Here is a 26,031-nt window from a genome sequence, read left to right as displayed (position 1 = left end):
CAATGTTAACTAACAGTGATGAAGAAATCAATGGCACTAAGAGGACCAGCTTTTATTCCCACCCCGGTACTTAAAGATGAGAACTTTGCAGATTCTTTCATTATCACCTTTTGAAGCTCTTGTTCCCAGAATCATTTCCTTATTATGATTTTGGTACATATAGAGACAGCATGAGTTTATAGTCATGCCCAATAATCGGATTTTGTTTTGAAGCGACGATAATGGACAAGGACATATGTATGGATTTTATTTAAATGAACTTCCACAAGGGCATTCCATAATCTCACACACTATGGCTAAAGCTGAAGCACAAAACTGAAGGCTAAGTTATTCACCTGACAAGAATTTGGCTGCATAATAAAAGATGGGCAGGTTTCCAAACTGAAAGCAACTCACAGGAACATGCAAACATTTCTATTAATGCCGTAACTATTTGCCATTTTATAATTGACTTGCATGGTGCAACATAAACAGCGTAGACGGAAGCATTGAAGTACACAGGGATACTAATAGATTGAATGAATGAGCAAAATTCAGACAAATGGATTTCAATGTAGGCAAACCCCAGGTTCATTTTCCTATCAAAATGTAACAGTTCACATTCATCAGCATTAATATACATCTGCCAGCCAGTTACTCATTCCGCTAGCCTGTATATTCCTCTTTCAAATCTATTACTCTCCTCCTCAGTTCGCTATACCTCCAAGCTTTGTGTCATTTGCAAATTTGGAAATTGTGCCCTGTGCACCCAAGTCATTAAGTGCACCCAAGTAAAGCTGTACTCCCAATACTTTGGGAACTCCATTGTACACATCCGTGTAATGTGAAATAAACCTCTACTACTGTTTCCTGTTACTTTGCCAATTTTCTCTCCATGTACCTACAGCCCCTTTTATTCATGACCCCATATCGAATGCCTTTTGGAACTCCCTAGATATAGTTCCGTCACTGACCCCACCCCATCCCCGTTACTTCATCAAAAAAAACTTGATTAGAAACAATTCAAGTTCAACAAATCCATTTTGGTTTTCTCTAATCAATGTCTACTTTGCCAAGTAATTGCTAATTCTGTCCAGGATTATTCTTTCGAGAACTTTCAATATTTATGAGGTTAAATAGACTGATCTGAACTTGCTCGGTTTGTCCTTCCACTTGTTTTTGAACAAGGGTGTAACAGCTGCAGGTTAGGATCCCTTCTGGGGCAGGGGTGACCTGCACACAAAGGACAGGTTGCACTTGAACTGGAGGGGAGACCATAATCCCTGAAGGGAAGTTTGTTAATGTTACTTAGGAGGGTTTAAACCAGTAAGGCAGGTGGAACCCAGAATGACAGTGCAGTAGGTGGGGAGGTTGACTCATGTAGAAAATAAAGCAGGCAAGTCCAGTGAGAAGAGCAGAGACAGGAGGATGAGCATGAGAGGGCTTAACTGCATTTATTTTAATGCAAGGAGCCTCACAGTGAGGAGGATGAGCTAAGAGTATGGATCAGTGTGGAAATACAATGAATGTCCAGATTGGACCTTTCATTAGCACCTTCCAAGTGACTGGAATGTAATTAGAGTGAAGTTGATAATCGAGCAATGTACAAGAATACAGTTTTTATCATTTCTAATGGCAATTGTGCAGGACTTTAGTGGGCTATACCTTGATTATTGTGTGCAATTATGGTTTCCTTATCTGAGGAAAGTTGGAGTGAGTGCAGCAAAGGCCCACCAGACTGATCCCTGATGGCACAACTGACCTACGAGGCAAGATTGGGACATTTGGTGTTAATATATATGCTAGAGTTTAGAAAAATGAGAGGGGATCTCATTGAAACTTTAAATCCTAATGGGTCTGGACAGATCAGATACAGGAAGGGTGTTGCCAATGGTGAAGGAAGACAAGAAATGGAGGTCGCAGCCTAAGATAGGGTAAGTCATTTAGGTCTGAGGTGAAGAGAAATTTCTTCACCCAAAGAGAGGTGAACCTGAACCACAGAAGGCAGCTGAGGCCATCATTAAATATATGAAAGGAGTTAGCTGCAGTTCTAATGGCTATAAGAACACAAGAAATAGGAGTAGGAGTAGGCCATCTGGCCCGTCGAGCCTGCTCTGCCATTCAATAAGATCATGGCTAATCTGGCCGTGGACTCACCTACCTGCCTTTTCCCCATAACCCTTAATTCCCCTATTATGCAAAAATCTAACTGTGTCTTAAATATTTAATGAGGAAGCCTCTACTCCTTCCCTAGGCAGAGAATTCTGCAGGTTCACTACTCTCTAGGAAAAGCAGTTTATCCTCATCTCTGTCCTAAATCTATTCCCCCAAATCTTGAGGCTATGTCCCCTAGTTCTAGTCTCACCTACCAGTTTTCTGCCTCTATCTTAACCCTTTCATAATTTTATATGTTTCTACAAGATCCCCTCTCATTCTTCTGAATTCCAGCAAGTATAATCCCAGGCAACTCCTCATAGGCTTAACCCCCTCATCTCCAGAATCAATTTAGTGAACCACCTCTGCACCGCCTCCAAACCCAATACAGCTTTCCTCAAGTAAGGAGACCAGAACTGCACACAGTACTCCAGGTGTGGCCTCACCAGTACCTTGTACAGTTGCAGCATAACCTCCCTGCTCTTAAACTCTATCCCTCTAGCAATGAAGGCCAACATTCCATTCACCTTCTTCATAACCTGTTGCATCTGCAAACCAACCTTTTGCAATTCATGCACAAGCACTCCCAAGTCCCTCTGCACAACAGCATGCTGCAATCTTTCACCATTTAAATAATAATCTGATCCAAAGTGGATGACCTCGCATTTACCAACATTGTACTCCATCTGCCAGACCCTTTTTTAATTTCCTTAGTTATCCAAGGCTGGCTCTCCCCACCCTTACTGTCCTTGTTTTTAAAGTCCTTACTTTCATTGAGCACCGTGAAAAATCTCTTTGAAAGTCTTCCACTGTTCCTAAACTGTCCCACCATATGGCCTGTGTTTCCAGTCTACGCTAGCCAGCTCCTCCCTCAACCCGTTGTAGTCTCTCTGGTTTAGGCATAATACACTGGTTTTAGGTCGAACTGTTGCTCCCTCCATTTATATGAAAAGTTCAGTCATAATATGATCACTCTTTCCAAGAGCATTCCTAACTACAAGATCATTAATTGTACAGGACCAGATCTAAGATAGCATTTTCCCTTGAAGGTTCGCTAACATGCTGCTCAAGAAAGCTGCCGTTCCATTCTGCATGCATCAAATACTTCTTGGCTTATTGCCTGCACCACTTTAATGTTATTAATTGGTGGCTTATAGACAACACCCACCAGTGAATTTTTTCCTTTACTATTCCTAATCTCTGCCCAGATAGATTCAACATTCTGCTCCCTAGGTCTTATATCATCTCTCACTATCGCCCTGATCTCATTCTTCATTAAGAGCGCTACCCCACCTTCCTTACCTCCCTGCCTATCCTTCCATATTACCTGACACCCTTGGATATTTAATTCCCACCCATCTCCACCCTGCACCATGTTTCTGTAATGACCACTAAATCATACCCCTTTGTACTGATTTGTGCCAGAAGTTCTCTCACCTTGTTTCGAATACTAAGGGCATTCAGACAAAGTGCCCTTACACTCATTGTCCTTTTAGAATCCAGTAACCTTTGTGTCCTTTGCGTTTCACTTTTCTGTACTCCACTCTTACTTCTAACTTTTGCTCTGGTCTCTGTTTTGCTTCCTTCTGTCTTTCTGCATGGATTCCCGTCCCAAACCATATTAGTCTAAGAGTTTATAGAGATCAAGGAATATGGGGAGTAGGCACGAACAGGGTACAGAATTCGGATGATCAACCATCATGTTGAATGGCAGAACAGAGTCAAAGGTCCAAATGGCCTACTCCTGCTCCCATTTCTATATTTATACAATTAAACTTAGATGCTGCATCTTGCCGTGGGACATTTGAAGCTTTAACTTCAATTGCAATATTTCAAAAGTCTTGCAAAAAGTTTAAAAACGATAAGTTTGCCATTTAATATTTCCTATAAGAGGGGAACTAAGGTTCTAGATAGTGGCTTAAGCCATAAAAAAAGTAAGTAATGATAAGCAATTGGCTTGCTATTACTGCATCACAAAGATGCAAATAGTGATAAATTAATTTCATCTGGTAGCTAATACAAGGATATGATTGTATGATGGCTTAAGATTCTCAACATATATATAAATGTATCCATGTCCACTGACATTTATGGTGGAGAGCCAAAATGGAAAAAAAGAGTTGGGTAATCCTAATATTATATTATGACACAAGAACAGTAATGAGAAATAATTCTGGTCTGGAAAATAGAAACAATATGAGTGAAGTACCTGTTAACAAGGTCTAGAAAACACTTATGGATGTAATTTACAAGCCCTTACAACAGCACTGTTGAAGTGGGTATCAATCAAGGAATAAATGCAACTTGCAGTTAAGAGCCTGGACTGGAAAAGTCAAATTAGCCGAAGTAGTTTAGAGAGCAAGTTGATAGAAAGTATTGATAATTAGGTCCTGAAACAACGTGCTACCGACAAAGGAACAGGCGGTTTTAGACTTTGTGCAATGAGTCAGGGTTAATTAGTAACCACCTGCACAAAATTCATGATGCACTAGGTATTAATGATACCTGCCTCCTGTATGTTTCCGAGCCCTGGACTACCTAAAGCAAGCACTTCTTGAAAAATGCCACTAACACTACTTCTTTAGAATTGTCCAAATTCACTAGAAGTGTCAGGAACTATGTCTTCTCCCAGGCTACCATTCCCAGCACTAAGGACTGAATGTAAAGTTCATTCCCTGGAGTGGAGGAGGCTGAGAGGTGTCATAGAGCAGGGAGATGGGCCCTTCGGCCCAACTGGTCCATGCAAATCAAGATTCCCATCTAAGCTAGCCCCATTTGCCCGTGTTTGGCCCATATCCCTCTAAACATTTCCTATCCATGTACCCGTTAAAGTAACTTTTATATGTTATTAATGAACCTGCCTCAACCAGCACCTCTGGCAGCTTATTCCATATACTGACCACCCTCTGGGTGAAAAATTTGCCCCTCGGGTTCCTATTAAATCCCTCTCTTCTCACCTTAAACCTATGCCCTCTAGTTCTTGATTCCCCAACTCTGGGGGAAAGACTGTGCGCATTCACCCTATCTATGCCCATCATGATTTTATACACCTCTATAAGATCACCCCTCATTCTCCAATGCTCCAAGGAATAAAGTCCTAGCCTGCTCAACCTCCCTCCCTAACTTACCCAGCTGATCAAGATCCCTCTGTAAATCCTGATAACCATCTTCACTGTCAATTGTATCACCTATTTTAGTGTCATCTGCAAACTTGCTAACCACGCCTTGTACATTCTCATCCAAATCATCGATATAGATTACAAATAGCAATCAGCCTAGCACTGAGCCCTGGGGAATACCACTAGTCACGGGCCTCCAGTCCAAACACAACCTTCCATCATCACCTTCTGCTTTCTAGAATCAAGCCAATTGTGTGTGCAATTAGCCAGCTCTCCCCGGATCCCATACAATCTAATTTTCCAAAGCAGCCGACCATGTGGAACCTTATCAAAGGCCTTACTGAAGTCCATATAGACCGTGTCTACTGCCCTGCCCTCATCGTCCTTTTTGGTTACTTCTTCAAAAAACAATCAAATCCATGAGACATGATCTCCAACCCACAAAGGCATGCTGACTATCCCATAATCAACCTGTCTTTCCAAATGCTTGTATATCTTTCTCTCAGTATCCACTCCGGTAATTTACTTAATACAGATGTTAGGCTCACTGGTCTATAGTTCCCAGGTTTTTCTTTGCAGCCCTCTTTAAATAAAGGCATAATATTAGCCACCCTCCAGTATTCCGGCACTTTACCTACTGCTAACAATGATGCATACATCTTAGCTAGGGATCATGCAATTTCTTCTTTAGCTTCCCACACTGTTCTTGGATACATCTGATCAGGCCCTGGAGATTTATCCACCTTCATACATTTTAAGACATTCATTACCTCCTCTGCTATAATGCAGACAACCCCCATGACATCCTGGTCCAACCACATGGACACCAAGGCCAAGAAAGCTTACCAGTGCCTCTACTTTCTCAGGAGGCTAAAGAAGTTTGGTATGTCCCCCTTGACACTAACCAACATTTATCGATGCACCATAGAAAGCGTTCTATCTGGATGCATTGCAACTGCTCTGCCCGGGACTGCAAGAAACTGCAGACAGTTGTGGACACAGCCCAGCACATCACAGAAACCAACCTCCCCTCCATGGACTCTGTCTATACTTCTCGCTGCCTTGGTGAAGCAGCCAGCATAATCAAAGACCCCACCCACCTGGGTCATTCTCTCTTCTCCCATCAGGCAGAAGGTACAGGAGCCTGAGGGCACATACCACCAGGCTCAAGTACAGCTTCTATCCCGCTGTTATAAGACAATTGAACTGTTCCCCAGTACGATGAGATGAACTCTTGACCTCACAATCTATCTTGTTATGACCTGACACCTTATTGTCTATCCGCACTGCACTTCCTCTGTAGCTGTGACACTTTACTCTGTACTTTGTTGTTTTTAAGCTTGTACTACCTCAATACACTGTGTAATTAATTGATCTGTACAAACGGTATACAAGTTTTTCACGGAACCTCGATACAAGTGACAATAATAAACCAATACCAATCCCCATTAACTGTCTCAAGTTCCAAAATCTTCACGTCCTTCTCCACAGTAAAAACAGAAGAGAAATATTCACTGAGGACCTCACCCACCTCCTATACTTTGGTCTTAGAGGGGCCCTTTTCTCTCTCCAGTTACTCTTTTTCCCTTAACATACATATAAAATCTTTTTGGATTCTCCTTAATCTTCTCTGCCAAACCTACCTCATGCCCCCTATTCGCCCTTCCGATTTCCTTCTTGAGTACACTCCTACATCCCTGATACTCCTCCAGGGATTCACTTGATCCCAGCTGCCTGTACCTGACCCGTGCCACCTCCTTTTTCCTAACCCTCGTCGTCCAGGGTTCCCCATCCCTGTCAGCCTTGCCCTTCACTCTAATGGGAACATGCAAATCTTGAACTCTCAATATCTCACTTTTAAAAGCCTCCTACTTGCCAGATGTCCCTTTACCTACTCCAATCAACTTTTGCAAGTTCCTGTCTAATACCACCAAAATTTACCTTGCCCCAATTTTGAACTTTAACTTATGGACCAGATCTGTTCCTTTCCATAACTAATTTAAAATTAACAGAACTATGGTCATTGGTCCCTAAGTGCTTCCCCACTGACACATCAGTCACTTGTCTTGCTTCATTTCCCAACAGTAGGTCAAGCTTTGCCCTCTTCCTAGCAGGGCCTTCCTGAGGTCACTTTCCTGAACACACTTAACAAATTCCACCCCATCTGAGCCCTCAGCTCTATGGCAGTCCCAGTCTATATTAGTAAAGTTAAAATCCCCTACTATGATAATCCTATTATTCTTGCAACTTTCTGCAATCTCCCTGCATATTTGTTCCTCTAATTCCCATTGACTATTAGGGGGCCTATAATACTATCCCATCAAGGTGACCATCCCCTTCTTATTTCTCAGCTTCACCCTCTTACGGATTAGGTTACTATTTGGTGAATGTCCCTTTAAGACATAGTACAGTTGTGTGTGTGTGTGGCATTATTATGACAACAGGAGATAATGATGTGCTGACGTTTTGGCAGTCAGGAGAGAGAGGAGAAAGAGAGACACTGTCTGCTGGTCTCTGTATCGATGGATGAAAAACAATAACTGTGTCTGTCACTACAATCCACGTATGGATTTTTGGAATAATCCAGTGGAGTCCACTTTGTCGTTAACCTGTAGAGGGAAACAGGTATTTGTGTGGACGGCCACGTCTCGAATGCCTTGCGGGGTGGCAGATACTTCAGAACAAAGCAATGGAGATCATCAGTGACTGAGGTGTCGTATGGGTTCCATCATGGAACATTTGGATTTCATAACTTCTCTCTATTTTCTCTCTACATTTTCTCTTCAGTCAACGGTGGTTTTGCAAAAGCCTTTGCTCACGTTTCACCTTATGGCTTGCTGAACTGAACTTTGAGAACTATTCCTGGACTTGGAGTTTGGGAATTTGCCACATATACACTTTGAGTTTAGTTTTGGGGGTTAATGTTTAATATCTAACATTTTTACTTTTAACATTTTTACTTTTGTTTTCTTATTATAAGTAGTTATTAATAAAATAGTTTCTAACACTTATACATGACTCAGTGTGTTTCTTTTGTTGCTAGTACGTAACAACCCATAAAGCCTCACTAGATGATCCCGGAGTAATTTCATCTTGGACTACTGCTGTGATATTCGCCTTAATCAGAAATGCAACTCTCCCTCCTCTACCTCTATTCCACTGATAGCACCTGGAACATTTAGCTGCCAGTCCTGTCACTCCCTTAGCCATGTTTCTGTAGTGGCTATAATAACCCAGTTAAATATAGCTATCTGTGCCCCAAGTTCATCTGCCTCAACTACAAGGTCTGTTGCATTGAAATAAATGCAATTTAATCCAACAATCTTTCCTCACTCCCTGACTTTCCTCACTGCTTGTCTTATCTACTGAACTTATTTTCACTGAATTCTGTCTCAACTTCTAGCCTCCCATCTGCTTCACTTCTGCTTTGGATCCCACTCCCCTCCCCAGCAAATCCACCTGCCAGGATATTGGTCCCCCTCCAGTTCAGGTGCAACCCGTCCCTCTTTAAACAGGTCATTCTGTCCCAGAGGAGATCCCAATGATCCAAAAAACTGAAAGCCTGCCCAACTCTTCAGCCATGCATTCATCTGCCATATCTTCTTATTCTTGCCTTCACCAGTACGTAGCACATGGAGTAATCCAGAGATTACTACCCTCAAGGCCCTGCTTAATAACCACTTTCCAAACTCCCTATATTCACTCCGCAGGACCTCATCCCTTTTTCTACATGTGTCATTTGTGCCAACGTGCACAATGACTTCTGACTGTTCACCTTCCCCCCTGACAATGTTCTGAAACCGCTGAGACATCCTCAATCCTGGCACCAGGGAGGCAACACACCATCCTAGAGTCCCTTTTGCAGCCACAGAAGCTCCTGTCTGCCCCCCTAACTATCAAGTCTCCTAACTCTATAGTCCTTTCTGCCTTCACCCTTCCCTGCAGATCCTCGGAACTAGTCCAGGTGCCACAGCCTGGCTGCTGCTGCTTTCCCCTGAAGTTGGGGTCATTCCTTCAAAAGTATCCGAAACTGTATACTTGTTTTCCAGGGGAATGGCCACAGCGGAATCCTGCACCGTCTACCTTTCCTGCCTTCAGCCTGCACCTTAGGTCTGACTATCTCACTGAAACTCTTATCTTTGATGCTTTCAGCATCCCAGATGATCTTAGGTGCATCCAGTTCCAGCTCCGCTCAGAGCTGCAGTTGGATACACTTCCCACAGGTATAGTCCTCAGGGACACTGGAAATCTCCCTGATCTCCTACGTCCTGCAGGATGAGGATACCACTGCCCTAACTGCCATCCTGATGCACCAAGTATGAAGATTCAGTTGAAAAACCTTCCCTGTGCTTACCTTCACTTATCTCTGTTCTGCCTCTTCACCGAAGTCTCACAGCCAAAGCCTCAGCACTTGACCTCATACACTGCTCTTCGAACTCAGAGACACTCTCAAAATGGTTACTCCAAAAGGTGACCTTGTAGAGGTTTATAAAATCATGAGGGGCATAGATAAGGTGGATGGTCACAGTCTTTTTCCCAGGGTAGGGGGTCTAAATCTAGAGGGCACCAGTTTAAGGTGAGAGGAGAAAGATTTAAAGAGAACCTGAGAGGTAAGTGTTTTCACACAAAGAGTGGCGGGTATATGGAACGAGCTACCAGAGGAAATGCAAGAGTCGGGTACAATCACAACGTTTAAAAGACACTTGGGCAGGTCTGTGGATAGGAAAGTTTTAGAGGAAGACAAGAGAGACTGCAGATGCTGGAATCTGGAGCAACACACAAAATGCTGGAGGAACTCAGTGGGTCAGCAGCATCTACAGAGGGAAATGAACAGTGAATTTTTCAGGTCGAGACCATTCATCTGGACTCCACAGATGCTGCCTGACCTGCCGAGTTCCTCCAGCATCTTGTGTGTTGCTCAAGATTTAGAAGGATATGGGCCAAATGCAAGCAAATGGGACCAGCTCAGGAAGGCACCTTGGACAGCGCAGAGTGGTTGCACTGGTTTCCATGCAACCATAAACTAGCTAGAAATATAAAGAGAAAACAGATTGAGCTTTGTGGAATCAGACGATAACAGATTAAATTTTAGAGGGGTAATGGGAAATATAGGAACAGTTGAGCCCCTAACCAAATACTTCGCATATGTCAGATGTAACCTACCTACCTTAAGCCTGTGCCCTCTTGTTCTGGGCTCCCATGCCCTTGGAAAAAGACAACCTATCCAATATCTATGCCTTTCGTGATTTGATAAACATCTATAATATCACCCCTCAGCTTTACAAGCCAGTGACAATAAACTCAGCCCATCCAATATCTTCTGGTAACCACAGCCCTCCATTCCAGACAACACCCTGGTGAATCGCTTCTGCACTCTCTCAATTGCCACCACATCCTTCCTGTAGTGTGGCGACCATAACTATACACAATACTCCAAGCACTGTCTAATCAATGTTTTGTACAGCTGCAACATGATATCACAACTCTTATACTCAATGCCTCAACCTATGAAGGCAACCATGCCAAATTCTTCTTTACTAGCCTATCCACCTGCGTCACCATTTTCAGAGAACAATGGACTTGCACCCCAAGGTCTCTCCGTAGAGCCCTATGGTCCCTGCCATTTACTCTTTATGTCTAAACAGAATTTGACCAGTAAAGCTTTTGACAGGATCCTGCAAGGTCCAGAGGGTTAAGGCACAAAGTATCCGAGGCAAGTTGGTGAACTGGATCCAAAATTGGCTGGGTGATAGTCAAGACAGCTGGGTGATTGTCAGAGGCCAGTTGTGGATCCTGTCAAAAGCTTTACTGGTCCATGTAAAGCATGTCTACTGCTCTGCCTTCATCAATTTACTTAGTTACCTCCTCAAAAAACTCAGATTTGTGAAACACTGTCTCCCCTGCACAAAACATGCTGACTCCTCCTAACCAGTCCCTGCCTTTCCAAGTGAACATAAATCCTGTCCCCAGAATCTTTCCAACAATATCCCTACCACTGATATAAGACTTACTAGTCTAAACCAGGCTTATTCCTACTGCCCTTCTTGAACATGGGGACAACATTAGCTATCCTCCAATCTTCCAGTACCCCACACGTGGCAAATGAAGATGCAAAATTTCCATCAAAGCCTCAGCAATCTGCTCCCCAGCTTCCCTCTGCATCTTGGGATAGATTTCTGTCAGGCCCTGGGGATTTATCCACCTAATGTGCACCAATGTTTCTAACACTTCCTCCTTCCTGACACAGACATGTTCTAGTACATCAGCATACTCCTTCCCTAACTTACCATCCTCCATATCATTCCCCCTGGTGAATGTAAAGTATTCATTTAGGACCTCAAGACGTATGGGTTAGGAGGTTGTGGGCATGCTATGTTGGCGCCGGAAGCATGGCAACATTGCGGGCTGCCCCCAGAACATTCTATGCAAAGATGCATTTCACTGTGTGTTTCGATGTACATGTGACTAATAAAGAAATCTCATCTTACTCTATCCCACACACAAATTACCATTTGGCAACTTCAGGGACTTACTCTTTCCTTAGATCCCCTCTTGTTTCTAATATACATGAAAAATGTTAGGGTTCTTCTTAAATCTTACTTGCCAAGGTCATTTCATAGCCTCTTTTTGCCCCCACCTAATTTCTTTCTCAAGTTCCTTCCTATATCCCCTATAAAACTCCAAGGACTTGCTCAAAACTGATTGCCTATACCCAGGATGCACTTCCTTGTTTTCCCTGACTAAACTTACAATATCCTTTGTTAACCAAGATTTCCTAAATTTACCATCTTTGTTTCTTATGCTTACAGGGTATAGATTCTACTTTAGCTGCTGTGCATTTCTGAGACTCCCTGTTTTCCAATCACTTGTCATCTGAGGATTTCTATTTGACCTTTTTGGTGTAGTTTACGTCACAGGAAGTTACGATGAGAAATGAGGATGTATTATTGTACCTCCTGGATGCCATGTGACAACCGAAGCGAACATCATGTTTGAATGCCATATTCAATTAAGAACAAGGGTACTTTCAATGAATCAACACCAGAGTGATAGCCCATTTACTTTGGCCATTCATTTGACCAGTTCCTGGACAAGCTATAGAAAGGTGCAAGTTCGTACAAACATTGCTGTTTGTTTACACGAAGGGGCGGAATTTCTGAAGTGTGTCTAAGAGAACTTATTGACAGAGCATGCAGATAGGCCAATGAGGGGTGGTGCATTACTGTACCTTATCTTGGGGAATGAAGAGGGAGTGTCAATAGGGGACCACTTTGGAGACAATGACCATAACTCCATATGTTTCAAAGTGGTTATGGAAAAAGGATATTGTTAAGCCAGAAATAAAGGTCTTAAATTGGGGGAAGACCAAATTCATTAACATAAAGGAGGACCACAAAGGTAGACTAGGAGCACAGTGGGAAGCACTTACAGGACAAATACAAGAGTTCAGGGCTAACATGTTCCTGTAAAGGTAAAAGCCAGGAGTAACAAGAATAGGAAACCCTGGCTGTCAAGGTATATTGAGGGTTGGATAGAGGGGAAAAAAAACATTTACAGGTACAGGGAACTAATGGGGGTTGGGGGGGCGTATGGCCTGTCAGGGGTATAAAAAAAAGTTAGAGAGGTGTTTAAATGTGGTCCTTTTTCAAGAAATGCAGCAGGGAAAAGCCTGGTAACTATAGACCTCTGAGGCCTAACATCAGTAGTAGGGAAAATATTGGAAACAACTGAGGGAGAGGATTAATGATCATTTGGAAAAGAAGGAATTAATCAGAGACAGCCAACATGGCTTTGCCAAGAGCAAATCTTGTTTGACTGAATTCTCTGAAGCTGTAACGAAATGGATCAGTGAGGGCAGGGTGGTAAATGTGATTTACACGAACTTTAGTAAGGCCTTTGACAAGGTCCCACTGATTCAAAAGGTTAGGGCCCATGGGATCCAGGGCAAGTTGGCAAACTGTATCCAAAACCAGCTTGGCAACAAGAGATAGAGGGCAATGGTAGAGACTTGTTTTTGCAATTGGATGCCCGTAACCGGTGGTGTCCCACAAGAATCGGTGCTGGAACCTTTGCCATTTGTAATAAACGCAAATGACTTGGACGTGGAAGGCATGATCAGCAGGTTCCTGATGCCACGAAGATTGGAGGAGTTGTTGATAGTGTGGAAAGTAGTCTTTGGCTGCAGAGAGATATTTATGTGTTGGTGAAATGGGCTGAGAAATGACAGTTTAATCCAGAAAATGTGAAGATAAGCATTTTGGGAGCACTAATGAGGCTAGGACATACACCATGAATGGTAGGATCTTGGGAGTATTGAGGAACAGAGGCACCTTGGAGTATAAGTCCACAGATTCTTGAAGGTGGCAACACAGGTAGATGATGTGGTTAGGAAGGGATATGGAATACTGTCCTTCGTTGAATACATGAGCAAGGAGGTTATGCTCCAACTTTATAAAACCTTGGTCAGACCTCCACTGGAGTACTGTGTGCAGTTCTGGTCACGTTTCTATAGGAAAGATGCGATAGTGCTGGAGAGAGTGCAGAGGAGATTCACAAGGATGTTGCCTGAAATGGAGCAGCTCAGTTATGAGGAGAGGCTAGGTTTGTTCTCCCTGGAGAGGAAGTCAAGAGTGGACTCAGTTGAGGTCTATAAAATGCAAGGTATAGATGGGATAGACTGCAGGAAGCATTTCACCATATCAGAGGTAGATAAAACTAGAGGACATAGACTTAGGGCAAGGGGTAGATTTTGAATGGACATGATGGGGACCTTCTTCACCCAGAGACTGGCGAGTACCTGGAATGCACTGCCTGAGTGTAGCTGAAGTTAGGTCACTGACAGCATTTAAGAACTGTCTGGATAAGTAGTTGAATTGCTGAGGCATTGAAGGCTGTGGACACTGGGAGATGGCATTAATACAGATGGTTGCTCACTGGTCGGCGTGGATGAGGTGGGCCCAATGGCCTGTTTCCATGCTGTGTGATTCTATGACTCTATAATTAGAAAGTATGTGGGGCCTCCCAATAAACCCTATTACAATGTCATCCACTGCTAATATTTAAGCAGCATCCAGCTAATGATAAAATATTAATAATTCAAAACTCTACGGAATAGATACTGGATGCCTAGGAGTTATATCCATATGGCAGTCATAACTAGGAATCATAAGGAATCTGTCATCCTGCACAGAAGCAGGCCCTTCAGCCCACTGATTCCATGCCAAGCATTGGGCATCCATTTACACCAATCCCAGTTTTATTCTCCCTGGTACTCTGATTGAATGGTCATTCATATTGTACAATGCTCTCTGTAGAGTGTATATATTTCTTTCAAATGGTGGATGTGTATAAAGTGCTGAAAGCAGATTCTAATGTGCACAGATTGGGCTGTTTCACCAAATACTGGTCAAGCTCACACCTGTATGGCTTTGCACTGCTCTGACAGCAGCTTCCTCTCTGCTTCCAGGGATGCCACCTGCTGCTGGTAACGAAACCGTTGCTTCTCCCAATCCAGTGACTTCTCCTGAAACTCCTAAAAAGAGAACTGCTTATTATGATTTTCTGTTTTTTAAATAACTCCCCAAAAAACACAAAGCATTTCCCAATAAATCAGGTCAGCGCTGGAGAGATAAAATCAAATTCAGACAGTGTTTCAATATTAATCCTTAAGCACTTTTGAAGCCTCATGAAATTTGAAATTAGGAATGTTCAAATACTGCATTTTTGGAGGTATTGTCTTTCAACTGGCTTGTTAAGCCAAGGCGCTGTCTTGCCTCCCAGGTGAACATAAAAGATTCTCATTATTCACTGCTTGAAGAACAGCAGGGAGTTTTCCAATATTTTCCCTTAGCCAACAGCCAAAAGCAGACTACCTGATCATTATGCTGCAATTTGTGGAACCTTGCTGAGTGTGAATCAGGTACCATATTGTTATATTTCTACAACGTGGATCTGGATGTTAAATTGTGTAATGCTGCTTTTGCCCGTCTTAAGCAATTGCGATTCAATCGTTTCTGAAGTGAACTATGATAATGACTATTTCCAGGTCATTTTTTATCAGTCCAGAAACATAAACAGGCACTTCCCATTGCAAGTCATCCAGCTTCCAACACTTATCCCAGCAAAGCCGACATTATTAGAGCCATTTCCTGTGGTTGAGTAGAAAAAAAACTGCCGGTTCTAGAAATTTGAAATATAAACCAAGTGCTGGAAATACTCAGCAGATCAGACTGCATCTGTGGAGAGATGCTGATGAAGGAAGTTATCATTTAACTCTGATTCTCTCTGCAAATGCTGCCTAACCAGCTATTTTCAGCGCTGTTTTTATTATCATATTAAGTTACATAGTAATCCAGAGACTCGGACGAATGACCTGGGGGGTAGTTCAAATTCCATCATGGTATCTAGAGTTTAAATTTGGTTGACTAAATAATCTGTAATAAACAGCTAGAATCCATAATAGTGAGCATTATTTTATTTGACTAGCTTTAAAGCCCATCTGGTTCACAAAACACCTTTAAAGAAGTAAAATTCCCATTACCCAAATAGGACTAAACAGCGAGGCCCCCTTAGAAAGGCCCGATGAGTTACATTGACCACTGTACCAAAAAAAATCTACCAGACAGAACATCAGGCACTGACAAGCAGTGGATTTGGATAAGGCAATAGCAAGAACATCACAGTTGTCCTTGGAAAGTCATGCTCAAACATCTGACGACTACCTCTTAAATTAGGACTGACCAACAGAATACTCGAGCAAGAGCCTGACATAATTACACTCATAAAATGGTTCCTTTCCGCTCATGTCCTGAACTCTTCCAAGATGATCCCTGGATGGATCCTGGTCCACCAGCAGGACTGGTACACAGTCAGAAAAGAATGGCCGTGGGATTCTGCAGCATTGATTCCAAATTCCATGGCATCAGGCAACAAGTATAAGGAAACCCTCTACCTATTACCAACCACAGCCCAACTCCAGCTGATGAATCAGTAAAGTTGAATACTAGAGCAGCATTGAGGGTGGCAGGGATACAGAAGACACATGGGGTGGGGCTATCACTTGTCTAGTATTAGTAAAATAACCATCATGTAGTAGTTGTGGAAGAGAATCCCCATCTCTGTGTTCTGTTGTATTACTGTTGAGTTAAATGGGGTAACTCAGAACAGATTTGCAGATCAAACCTGGTCACATGAGGTGCAAAGAGCCATGGACCAGAATATCCCTCACCATCAAGCCAGAGGATCAACTGTGGTTCACTGAGCAGAGAAAACCACGCCATGAGCAACACCAGATATAACTCATAGTGAGAGACTGATGTGAAGTTACAAAGGACCACGTGCATGTTAAACAGAGGAAGCAGCATGTAGCAAACACAGAAATCCCATAAACCTAATATGATCAAAGCTTCAGCCATATTCAGCTCATCCTGAAGGCTGCACCATTTTCAAACCAGTCCAGTTTGCTCTATATTATCAAGAAACAGCTGAGAGACCTGGAATGCCAAAGCCTTGCATTCCAGTCTCACAGTGTCACTCACCAAGTATTTCAGTACAATTACAACATGGCATTTACCAGAAATGAGAGTAATTGCCCAACTACATCACAGTCACATAACGGACAAGTCTATGCAGCCTGCTTGCAACTGTTCAATGCTAAGGCAAGAGGATTCCAGATTTCATCACAACCTTTGCCCAAATATGATGCCAAGAGCAGAATTCCAAAGGCGAGGTGAATGTGACTGTTTTGACAACATGATAGCACTTGGCCAAGTGTGGCATCAAGAAAGCTGGGAAAACTGAAGTCAATGGTCATAAAGGAATGTCATACCTTGCTTAAAGGAAGACAACTGGAGGTCAATCACTCCACCAGCATTACAATGCACAAGGAGCTCCAAAGCCCAGTGTTCTAGACTCAACCTGCTTCATCAATGACCCTCATTGTAAAGTAACAATTGAGATATTAGATGTAATTGAATATTAGACCACAAGAAACTATAGAGTTGTGGACACAGCTCAGCACATCACAGAAACCAGCCTCCTCTCTATGGATTCTCTAATTGCTCGCTGCCTCGGTAAAGCAGCCAACATAATCAAGGACCCCCACCCACTCAACCTGGACATTCTCTCTTCTCCCCCCTCCTATCAGGCAGAAGATACAAAAGCCTGAAAGCACATACCACCAGGTTCAAGGACAGCTTCTACCCGCTGTTATAAGACTATTGAATGGTCCCTTGGTACGATAAGATGGACTCTTGACCTCACAATCTACCTCATCATGGCCTTGCATCTTATTGTCTACCTGCACTACACTTTCTCTATAACACTCTATTCTGTATTTGGTTATTGCTTTTCCCTTATACTACTTCAATGTACTGTTGTGATGAAATGATCTGTATGGACTTCATGCAAAACAAAGTTTTTCACTGTACCTTGGTAAATGTGACAATAACAAACCAATTTAAATTTTCCAATTTAATTGAATATTGTACAATCACCATTGGCAACTCATCAATGATATTGCAGCTTTTGTCTCCATGCAGCAGGATCTGCACTCTATAAAACAGACTGCCCCAATTCACCAAGACTTCCTCAACAGCATTCTAAAACCCTTGATCTCATCCACCCGGACAAAATCAGCTGAGCAAAAGTAAGGCCATCATCCTACAAGTTCCTCTTCGTGTCCTTCATTATCTTGCTTTGACAATATGTTTCTATTCTTTCATCATCTTAACTCTAGATACTGGAACAGTACCCAACAGCACTGTGGGAGCACATTTAGCACAAAGAGCACAGTGGTTCAAGGCAGCAGCTCTGCACTACCTTCTCAAGGATGATTCAGTGATGAGGAATAAATGTAGCTCTTGCCAATGTTGCTGGGGTGCCAGATTATCAGAGTTTAACTGCATCTGACCTAACTGTTTGGTTGCCGCATTACAGGAAGGATGTGGAGGCGTTGGAGAGGGTGCAGAGGAGATTTACCAGGATGCTGCCTGGATTAGAGCGTATGGAATATGAGTAAAGGCTTAAGGTGCTTGGGCTTTATTCACTGGAAAGGAGGAGGATGAGAGGAGATAATGATAGCGGTATATAACATATTGAGAGGAATAGATAGACAGCCAGCGCCTCCTTCCCAGGGCACCAATGCTCAAGACGAGAGGGTACGGCTTTAAGGTTATGGCTGGGAGGTTCAGGGAAGATGTCAGGGGGAGGTTTTTCACCCAGAGTGGTTAGTGCATGGAATGCACTGCCTGGGGTGGTGGTAGAGGCAGATACATTGGACAGGTTCAAGAGTTTGTTGGATAGGCATATGGAGGAATGCGAGATAGAGGGATATGCGGGAGGAAAGGGTTAGATAGTGTGAGGGTGGTTTGATGGACGGCACAACATGGTGGGCCGAAGGGCCTGTTTTGTGCTGTATGGTTCTATGGTATTTCAGGAACAAGTTTTTTTTATTCACTGGCCTATGATGGAACAGAAATCGCAATCACTTCTATTCTTCATTCGGAGAAATGCAGTTATCATGGGCTCATTCAAATGTTTCAGACTTGGACAAATTTTAACAACCTGTGTCAGCTGCTGTTTATTGACATAATTGTTCCATGTGGTCACTTTAATCAAGTTAATCAAGTAATCATTTGGAAAGTAACAAGGAAATTTAAAAACAGTAAATTAAAAATAAAAAAACTGCAGACTTTGGAAATGTAAAATTAAAACAGAGAATGCTGGAAGTACTTAGCAGGTCCAGCAGCAACTGTACAGAGAGCTAATGTTTCAGGTCAAAGAATCTTTAACAGATCTGAGAAGTGAGAAAACAATTTAGTTTTGGGCACTAGCGTTTTTGTCCTCAATTTGCTAGTTCTGATGAAAGGTCATCAACCTGAAATGCTGACTCTGCTTCTCCCTCCACAGATGCTGACTGACCTGCTAATTGCTTCCAGCATTTTCTGTTTTAATTTAAAAACTGGAAGCTGAGACAGGTCCACGTAGAGCGCCCAACTTCAGCAGCATTTCAGGATTCATTGAAATGTTAGAATGTCTTCTGGGGCAGGGGGGACCTGTACAAGGGGGATGGCTTGCACCTTAACCAGAGGGGAACCAATATCCTGGCTGGGAGGTTCGCTAGTGCTACTTAGGAGGGCTCAAACTAGTTTGGCAGGGGGATGGGAACCAGAGAACCAGGTCAGAAAGTGGAGAGATTGAGAGGAAGGTAGATGTCGTGACCAGTAAGTCTGTAAGGAAGAACAGGCAGGAACTAAGTCAATAGACACGATGGGATGGACACATGGAAGTATGCTCATTTTAATGCTAGGAGTATTAAGGGTAAGGGTGATAAACTAAGAGCATGGATCAGTATATGGAATTATGATGTTGTGGCCACACAGAGACATGGCTGAGAGAGGGACAGGACTGGGTGCTTAATATTCCAGGGTTTTGATATTTTAGAAAAGGTAGAGAAAGAGGTTTTAAAAAAAAAGGGGGGGGGGCAGGGAGGTGGTTTGGGGAATAGCACTATTAATCAGGGACAATATCACAGCTGCACTCAGAGGGGGCATAATGGACGGCTCATCCACTGAGTCTATATGGGTAGAGGAGTAATCACTCTGTATACTACAGTACTACAACCCCGCCCAGCCACCCCAAACAGCCACCAAGATATTAAGGAATAGATATGCAGCCACCAGAATATTAAGGAATAGATATGCAGGCAGATTAGGTGTAAAAGTAACAGGATTGTTGTCATGGATGACTTCAACTTCAGTATAGACTGGGACCTCCTTAGTGCAAGAAGTTGAGAGGAGGCAGAATTTGTTAGGTACATCCAGGAGGGTTTCTTAAATCAGTATGTAGATAGTCCAACTAGAGGACGGGCTATACTGGACCTGGTGTTGGGAAATGAGCCTGGCCAGGTGACTGACCTTTCAGTGGGAGAACATTTAGGGAACAGTGACCACAACTCCTTGAGTTTTACAATGGTTATAGATAAGAGTAAGTACGGACCTTGCGGGAGAGTAGTAAATTGGAGCAGGGCAAATTACAAGAGTGTTGGGCAGGAACTAGGGAGAGTTAATTGGGAACAGCTGTTTTCGGTCAAGTCCACTTCTGGCATATGGAGGGTGTTTAAAGACCAACTGTACAGAATAAAGGACAGGTATGTTCTGGTAAGAGAGAAGGACAAGGATAGCAAGGTAAGGCAACCTTGGATGTCGAGAGAGATGGTGAATTTAGTGAAGAAAAAGGAAATGTATGCAAGATTTAGGAAGCAAAAATCAAATGGAGCTCTTGAGGATTATAAATAAGCCAGAAAAGAACTCAAAAGGGAAATTTGGAGAGCAAGGAGGAGCCATGAAAAGTCCTTGGCAAGTAGGATTAAAGAGAATCACAAGGCATTCTACACATACATCAAAAGCAAGAGAATAACTAGGGAGAGGGTAGGACCACTCAAGGATAGAGGAGGGAATATGTGCTTGGAGGCAAAGGATGTGTGTAAGGTCTTAAATGAGTACTTTGCGTCAGTATTTACCAAGGAAAAGGTGGTGGAGGATAGGGAGATCAGTGTGGAGCGTGCTAATACGCTAGGGCATTTTGAGATAAAGGAGGAAGTAGAGTTGGGTCTCTTAAAGAACATTAAGTTGGATAAGTCCCAGGGCCTGATGGGATATACCCCAGGTTATTGAGAGAGGCAAGAGATGAGACTGCTGGGGGCTTGACCAAGATCTTCACGTCCTCTCTGCAGATGAGATCCCAGAGGACTGGTGAGTAGCTAATGTTATTCCATCATTCAAGAAAGGAAATAGGGATAATCCTGGAAACTATAGACCGGTGAGTCTCACGTCAGTAGTAAGGAAGCTATTGGAAAGGATTCTTAGGGATAGGAGTTATGAGCATTTAGAAAACCATGGCCTAATTAGGGACAGTCGGCATGGCTTTGTGTGGGGCAAGTCCTGTCTTACTAACTTGATTGCGTTTTTCGAGGAGGTGACAAGGGTGATTGATGAAGGTAGAGCTGTGGATGTTACCTACATGGATTTTAGTAAGGCACTTGACAAGGTCACAAATGATAGGCTCATCCAGAAGATAGGATGCATGGCATCCACTGTGACTTGACTGGATTCAGAATTGGCTTGCCCGTTGAAGACAGAGGGTAGTGGTCAATGGGACATATTCTGGCTGGAGGTCTGTGACTAGTGGTGTTCTGCAGGGATCTGTTCTGGGACCTCTGCTGTTTGACCTGGATGAAAATGTGGATGGGTGGATTAGTAAGTTTGTAGATAATACAAAGATTGGTGGTGTTGTGGATAGTGCAGAAGATTGCTAAAGGATATAGAGGGATGTAGATAAGTTGCAGATGTGGGCAGAGAAATGGCAGATGGAGTTTCATCCGGTCAAATGTCATACAGTAATACAGCACCGAAACAGGCCTTTCGGCCCAACTAGTCCTTGCTGACCACAGCATGTTCAGCCCATAATCCCCAAGCTCCTCCCCTCCATGTACCTAAACAAATTACTCTTAAATGTCATAACCGTACCTGCCTCAACCACTTCCTCTGGCAGCTCATTCCAGGCACTCACCACCCTGTGTGTAAAGAAGTTACCTCTCAGGTCCCTTTTAAATCTCTCCCGTCATATCTTGTATCTATGCCCTTTAGTTATGGACTCCCCAACTCTAGGGAAAAGACTGCGACCGTCCACCTTATCCATACCCCTTATGATTTTATAAAGTTATACGAGGTCACCCCTCATTCTCCTACACTCCAAGGAATAAAGATCCAGCATGGCCAACCTCTCCCTCTAACTCAGACCCTCCAGTCGACAGCATGTGCATAAATCTCCTCTGCACCCTCTCCAGCTTGACAATGTCTTTCCTATAACAGGGTGACCAAAACTGTATGTAATACTCAAAGTGCGGCCTCACCAACGATTTATATAACTGCAACATAATGTTCCTACTCCTAAACTCAATGCCCTGACTGATGAAGGCCAGCATGCTAAACGCCTTCTTCACCACCGTCTACCTGCACAGCCGCTTTCAGCAAACTGTGCACTTATACTCCCAGGTCCCTCTGTTCCACAACACTCATCAGTGCCCTGCCATTCACTATACCCTGGGAATACTGTGTGCACCTATGGATCACATTACAAAAAGGATACAGAGGGACTGGAAAAAGAGCAAAAAAGGGACTTGAAAACAGAGCATAACTCACAGGTAATGCCAACTAGCTCACCTCAGCAGCTAAAGACGTAACAGTCATCTTTAAGACTACCAAGGGGTGGGGATTCATCCGAAAGAAACCGAAGTAATAAAACTTTTAGCCAATCTGAAATTATAAATACAAGAAAGGTCACTAAAAATTACAAAGAAGAATTTGTGAGAAGCTGATACAATGGTGTTAGAAAAACCAACATAATAATGAAAGAGAAACAAACTGGCCGTGCATTAAAGTGGAAAAGACTTGTGCAGACGACAGACACTGGCTTACACCTGCTTACTCAGATGACCAGTGTCTAAGGTATAAATTCTAGCTATTTAACTTTATTGAACAGACTGATATCACATTTGCTCATTTACCTTGGTGCCATGACATCAAAACTAATTCTTTCAGAAGTCAAGAACAGATCAAAACAAGAATATATTAAACAGATAGTGAAGTTAAAAATATTACTGAATCATTGAGAAATACTTAACCATCTAAATGACCAAACCAAGCCATCTAAACTTCACACATGGTATTTACCTCGACCTTCTTGTTCAGCCTGTTGAGTTCAGACATGCTCTCCTTCCTGTCTTGTTTGTCCTTCATGTCCTCTCTCACTTCCTTGAACTGCCGTCTCTGCAACTTCTCATAGCTTTTCTTCAGTTTCTCGATCTTAAAGTATGAAAGTTTGAATGCAAGCTAAGATTTGATTGTTTTGTGGAAATCTCTCTCCCACTTCTGAACACGTTACTACACACATCTAATTAGTGGAGTGACGGACTAGCTTAGCACAAAATTCTGATAAGCACAGTAAGCTGAGCTCGGTAAATTACCTGGTAACTATCTTTTGACATTGAAGTACATCTCCTGGGCAAGCATTGGAGCATAAATAGCATCAGCATCACAACCAACTTTGTAGGGGGTACAGGTACTATTAGCATCGCAAGCAGCTTTGCAGAGGGTACAGATGGCATTAACACCACAATCAATCTTTGTGGAGGATACAGGTGGCTTCAATACAGGCTGTCCCCAGGTTATGAATGCCCATCTTACGGACACCCATACAAATGAATGAACTCCCAGAGCATTACTAAATTCAAAAGTCCAATGTACATAATACATTCACTCCTGCAAATGTCAGAGCTACATTGCCCTCTCCACTTTTAGTAATTGTTCTTTTTTTAATCAGTCTTCTGTGTTTTTGATGCCATTCATTGCAATACCATGGAGGTATGGTTACCATATCAAGTGATTTTTGTGCATTTTCTTACTCATGGACAAAATCAACTTATGGATGTCTGTACAAACAGAACTTGGGGATTGCCTTTATTACAAAGAGCCTCATGATAGGACAATAAATTGTGGTGGAACACGAGTGGCATGACACCTCTTTTCTATGGGTGAAAAGAAAATTCCTTTAGGCTCCTGATGCCACCATCAAAACTAAACAGAAGTGTGTTGGTGCCAATGGTAATGAATACCGGTTCAAAATAGAGTCCCAGATCAGCTGTCAGTTATGGCAGGGCTTACATGCTATAACAGGCTACAAAACGAAGTTGGGCTGCATAGTTAACAACAGCTTGTCCCTTCCTGATGAGCTTAACGTATTCTACGTGCAGTTTGAACAGAAGGGAAGTGGATTGTCACCACCCACCCTGACAGTCTCCAATGCAACTGAACCCACGGTCACCGTCGAGGATGTAAGATCAGTCTTCCAGAGAGCAAACCCAAGGAAACCCTCCTCTCCTGCCCCATCAGGCAGAAAATACAGGAGCCTGAGGGCACATACCACCAGGCTCATGGACAGCTTCTATCCCACTGTGATAAAACTATTAAACGGTTCCCTTATACGATGAGATGGACTCTTGACCTCACAATGTTATGACCTTGCACCTTATTGTCTACCTGCAATTCACTTCCCTGTAGCTGTGATACTTTACTTTGTACTCTTTTACTCTGTACTCTTTGTTTTTATCTGTACTTCCTCAAAGCACTCTGTACTAACTCAATGTATCTGCAGTGTAATGAATTGATCTGTACGAACGATATGCAAGACAAATTTTTCACTGTACCTCGGTTAAACAGAATTATTGTTTTTGAAAACCAGAAATTCTATCCTTGACATTACCTCTGCCTGAAATATGTTGAGCTGCGATTCATACTGCACTACCATATCATGTTGAATTTTTTCACTGTCTTGTAACTGCTGTCGCAACAGGTCCACCTGAAAAACAGAAAAACCATTTGTGCGAAAGAATCAAATAGCAAGACATTCAGGCATACATTGCAAAGAAGGCAGTTCAGTTTCTACCTAGTCTACCCTCTTCAGTTTTTGCATTCAACTTCTGCCAGATATGCTATGCGGATGATCAATCTCAGTTTCCCCTATAGGTCCTTTCCATTGGAGGCAAGTAAATTCTATTCAGGGTCAAATCAAGAAATTGCTCTGAGCAGTGGATACAGAAAAGACTGTGGACTCAGGAAATATGAGAACTGGAGTGCTGAAGACACTTGCACCAGAACCCAAGCTACTCAAGTAGGATTGCCACACCAGCTAATTACAGGCCTGTCAGTCTCCTCTCAGAGTGACAGAACTTGCTAACTACCAAGGTATTAAGCAGCAATTATTCACCATTAATAAATTTGAATTTTGTCAAGACCATTCAGTTCTTCCCAACATTTTTTTTACACAGCCATGGACAAGGGAACTGAATTCTAATCACAAGGCCTTGATTAGAATCAAGGCATTGTCAAAGCTCTTACCATCTTCATCCTGGAGGCCACGATTGATCAAACACTTAACTGACTAATCATATAAGAAATAGACACAGGAGTCTGCCATATGACCCTTTGAGCCTGCTGTGCATTCCATACGATGGCTGAAATGACCTTGGCTCAATTGTACGTTCCAGCTAGTCTCCATCATCCTCGACTCTTGTATAGATCAAAAAAAGCCCATCTCGGCTTTGAACATTGAACAATGAATATGATTCAGCCTCCACACCTCAGTGGGATGGAGAATTACAAAGATACATGATTCTCCAAGAAGAAATTCCTCTGTTTTCTCTTAAATGTGTGATTAGATGTATTCTGTGGCAAATGAGTCAACTATTCTCCAACTGCCTAGATGAGTGCAGCACCAACAATGTATAAAGTTCAATGCACAAAGATTTCACTGAGAATAACCAGCAAAACTCTCTTAACTAAAAATGGAAATTATAGGTATGTGGGCCCCCATTCCTTCAGAAAGTGAACAGTTGGGAGAATTTACCACCTTGTGTTGTTTTCATAATTTTTCTAAATCCAATTTCCTTTTTCTTTAAATATGTGATTTGATACTGAAGTCACACTCTCCTCACCTTCTCAGTCCTTTATTTATTCTTCCATCCTTATGACTTATCAGTTCCATCATTCACTTAGTTCCCATGTGCCCTGTTGCCATTATCTGCTTGCACTTCCAGTAACATAGTACAGAAAAAAATGTTCTTTGAGCTGAAAGGTGGTGAAAGGAACCTAGCAAACAGATCCACTGCTTCAGCAAATTCTAGGTCAAGCTCCGTGGAGTTGCTACCTCTCTCTAACTCACA

At 42.7% G+C, this 26,031-nt stretch overlaps 1 protein-coding gene across 9 annotated transcripts in view; it reads right to left on the bottom strand.

Moving 5' to 3' along the window:
• Positions 1 to 26,031, bottom strand: part of cep63 (centrosomal protein 63) — a 117,129-nt gene that overhangs the window by 76,158 nt on the left and 14,940 nt on the right. For 7 of the 9 annotated variants that reach the window (XM_052018846.1, XM_052018842.1, XM_052018843.1 and 4 more), the window contains 3 exons: positions 24,573 to 24,668; positions 22,985 to 23,116; positions 14,671 to 14,784 (listed from right to left, as the gene is read on the bottom strand). In XM_052018846.1, the coding sequence (XP_051874806.1) occupies positions 14,671 to 14,784; positions 22,985 to 23,116; positions 24,573 to 24,668 (342 nt within the window). The remainder of the gene's footprint in view (positions 1 to 14,670; positions 14,785 to 22,984; positions 23,117 to 24,572; positions 24,669 to 26,031) is intronic. The other 2 variants (XM_052018848.1, XM_052018849.1) reach the window with 1 other exon arrangement.

This window comes from Pristis pectinata, chromosome 6 (assembly GCF_009764475.1).
Source record: "Pristis pectinata isolate sPriPec2 chromosome 6, sPriPec2.1.pri, whole genome shotgun sequence".
Taxonomy (NCBI): Eukaryota; Metazoa; Chordata; class Chondrichthyes; order Rhinopristiformes; family Pristidae; genus Pristis; species Pristis pectinata.
This window is presented reverse-complemented; position numbering and strand designations above follow the sequence as displayed.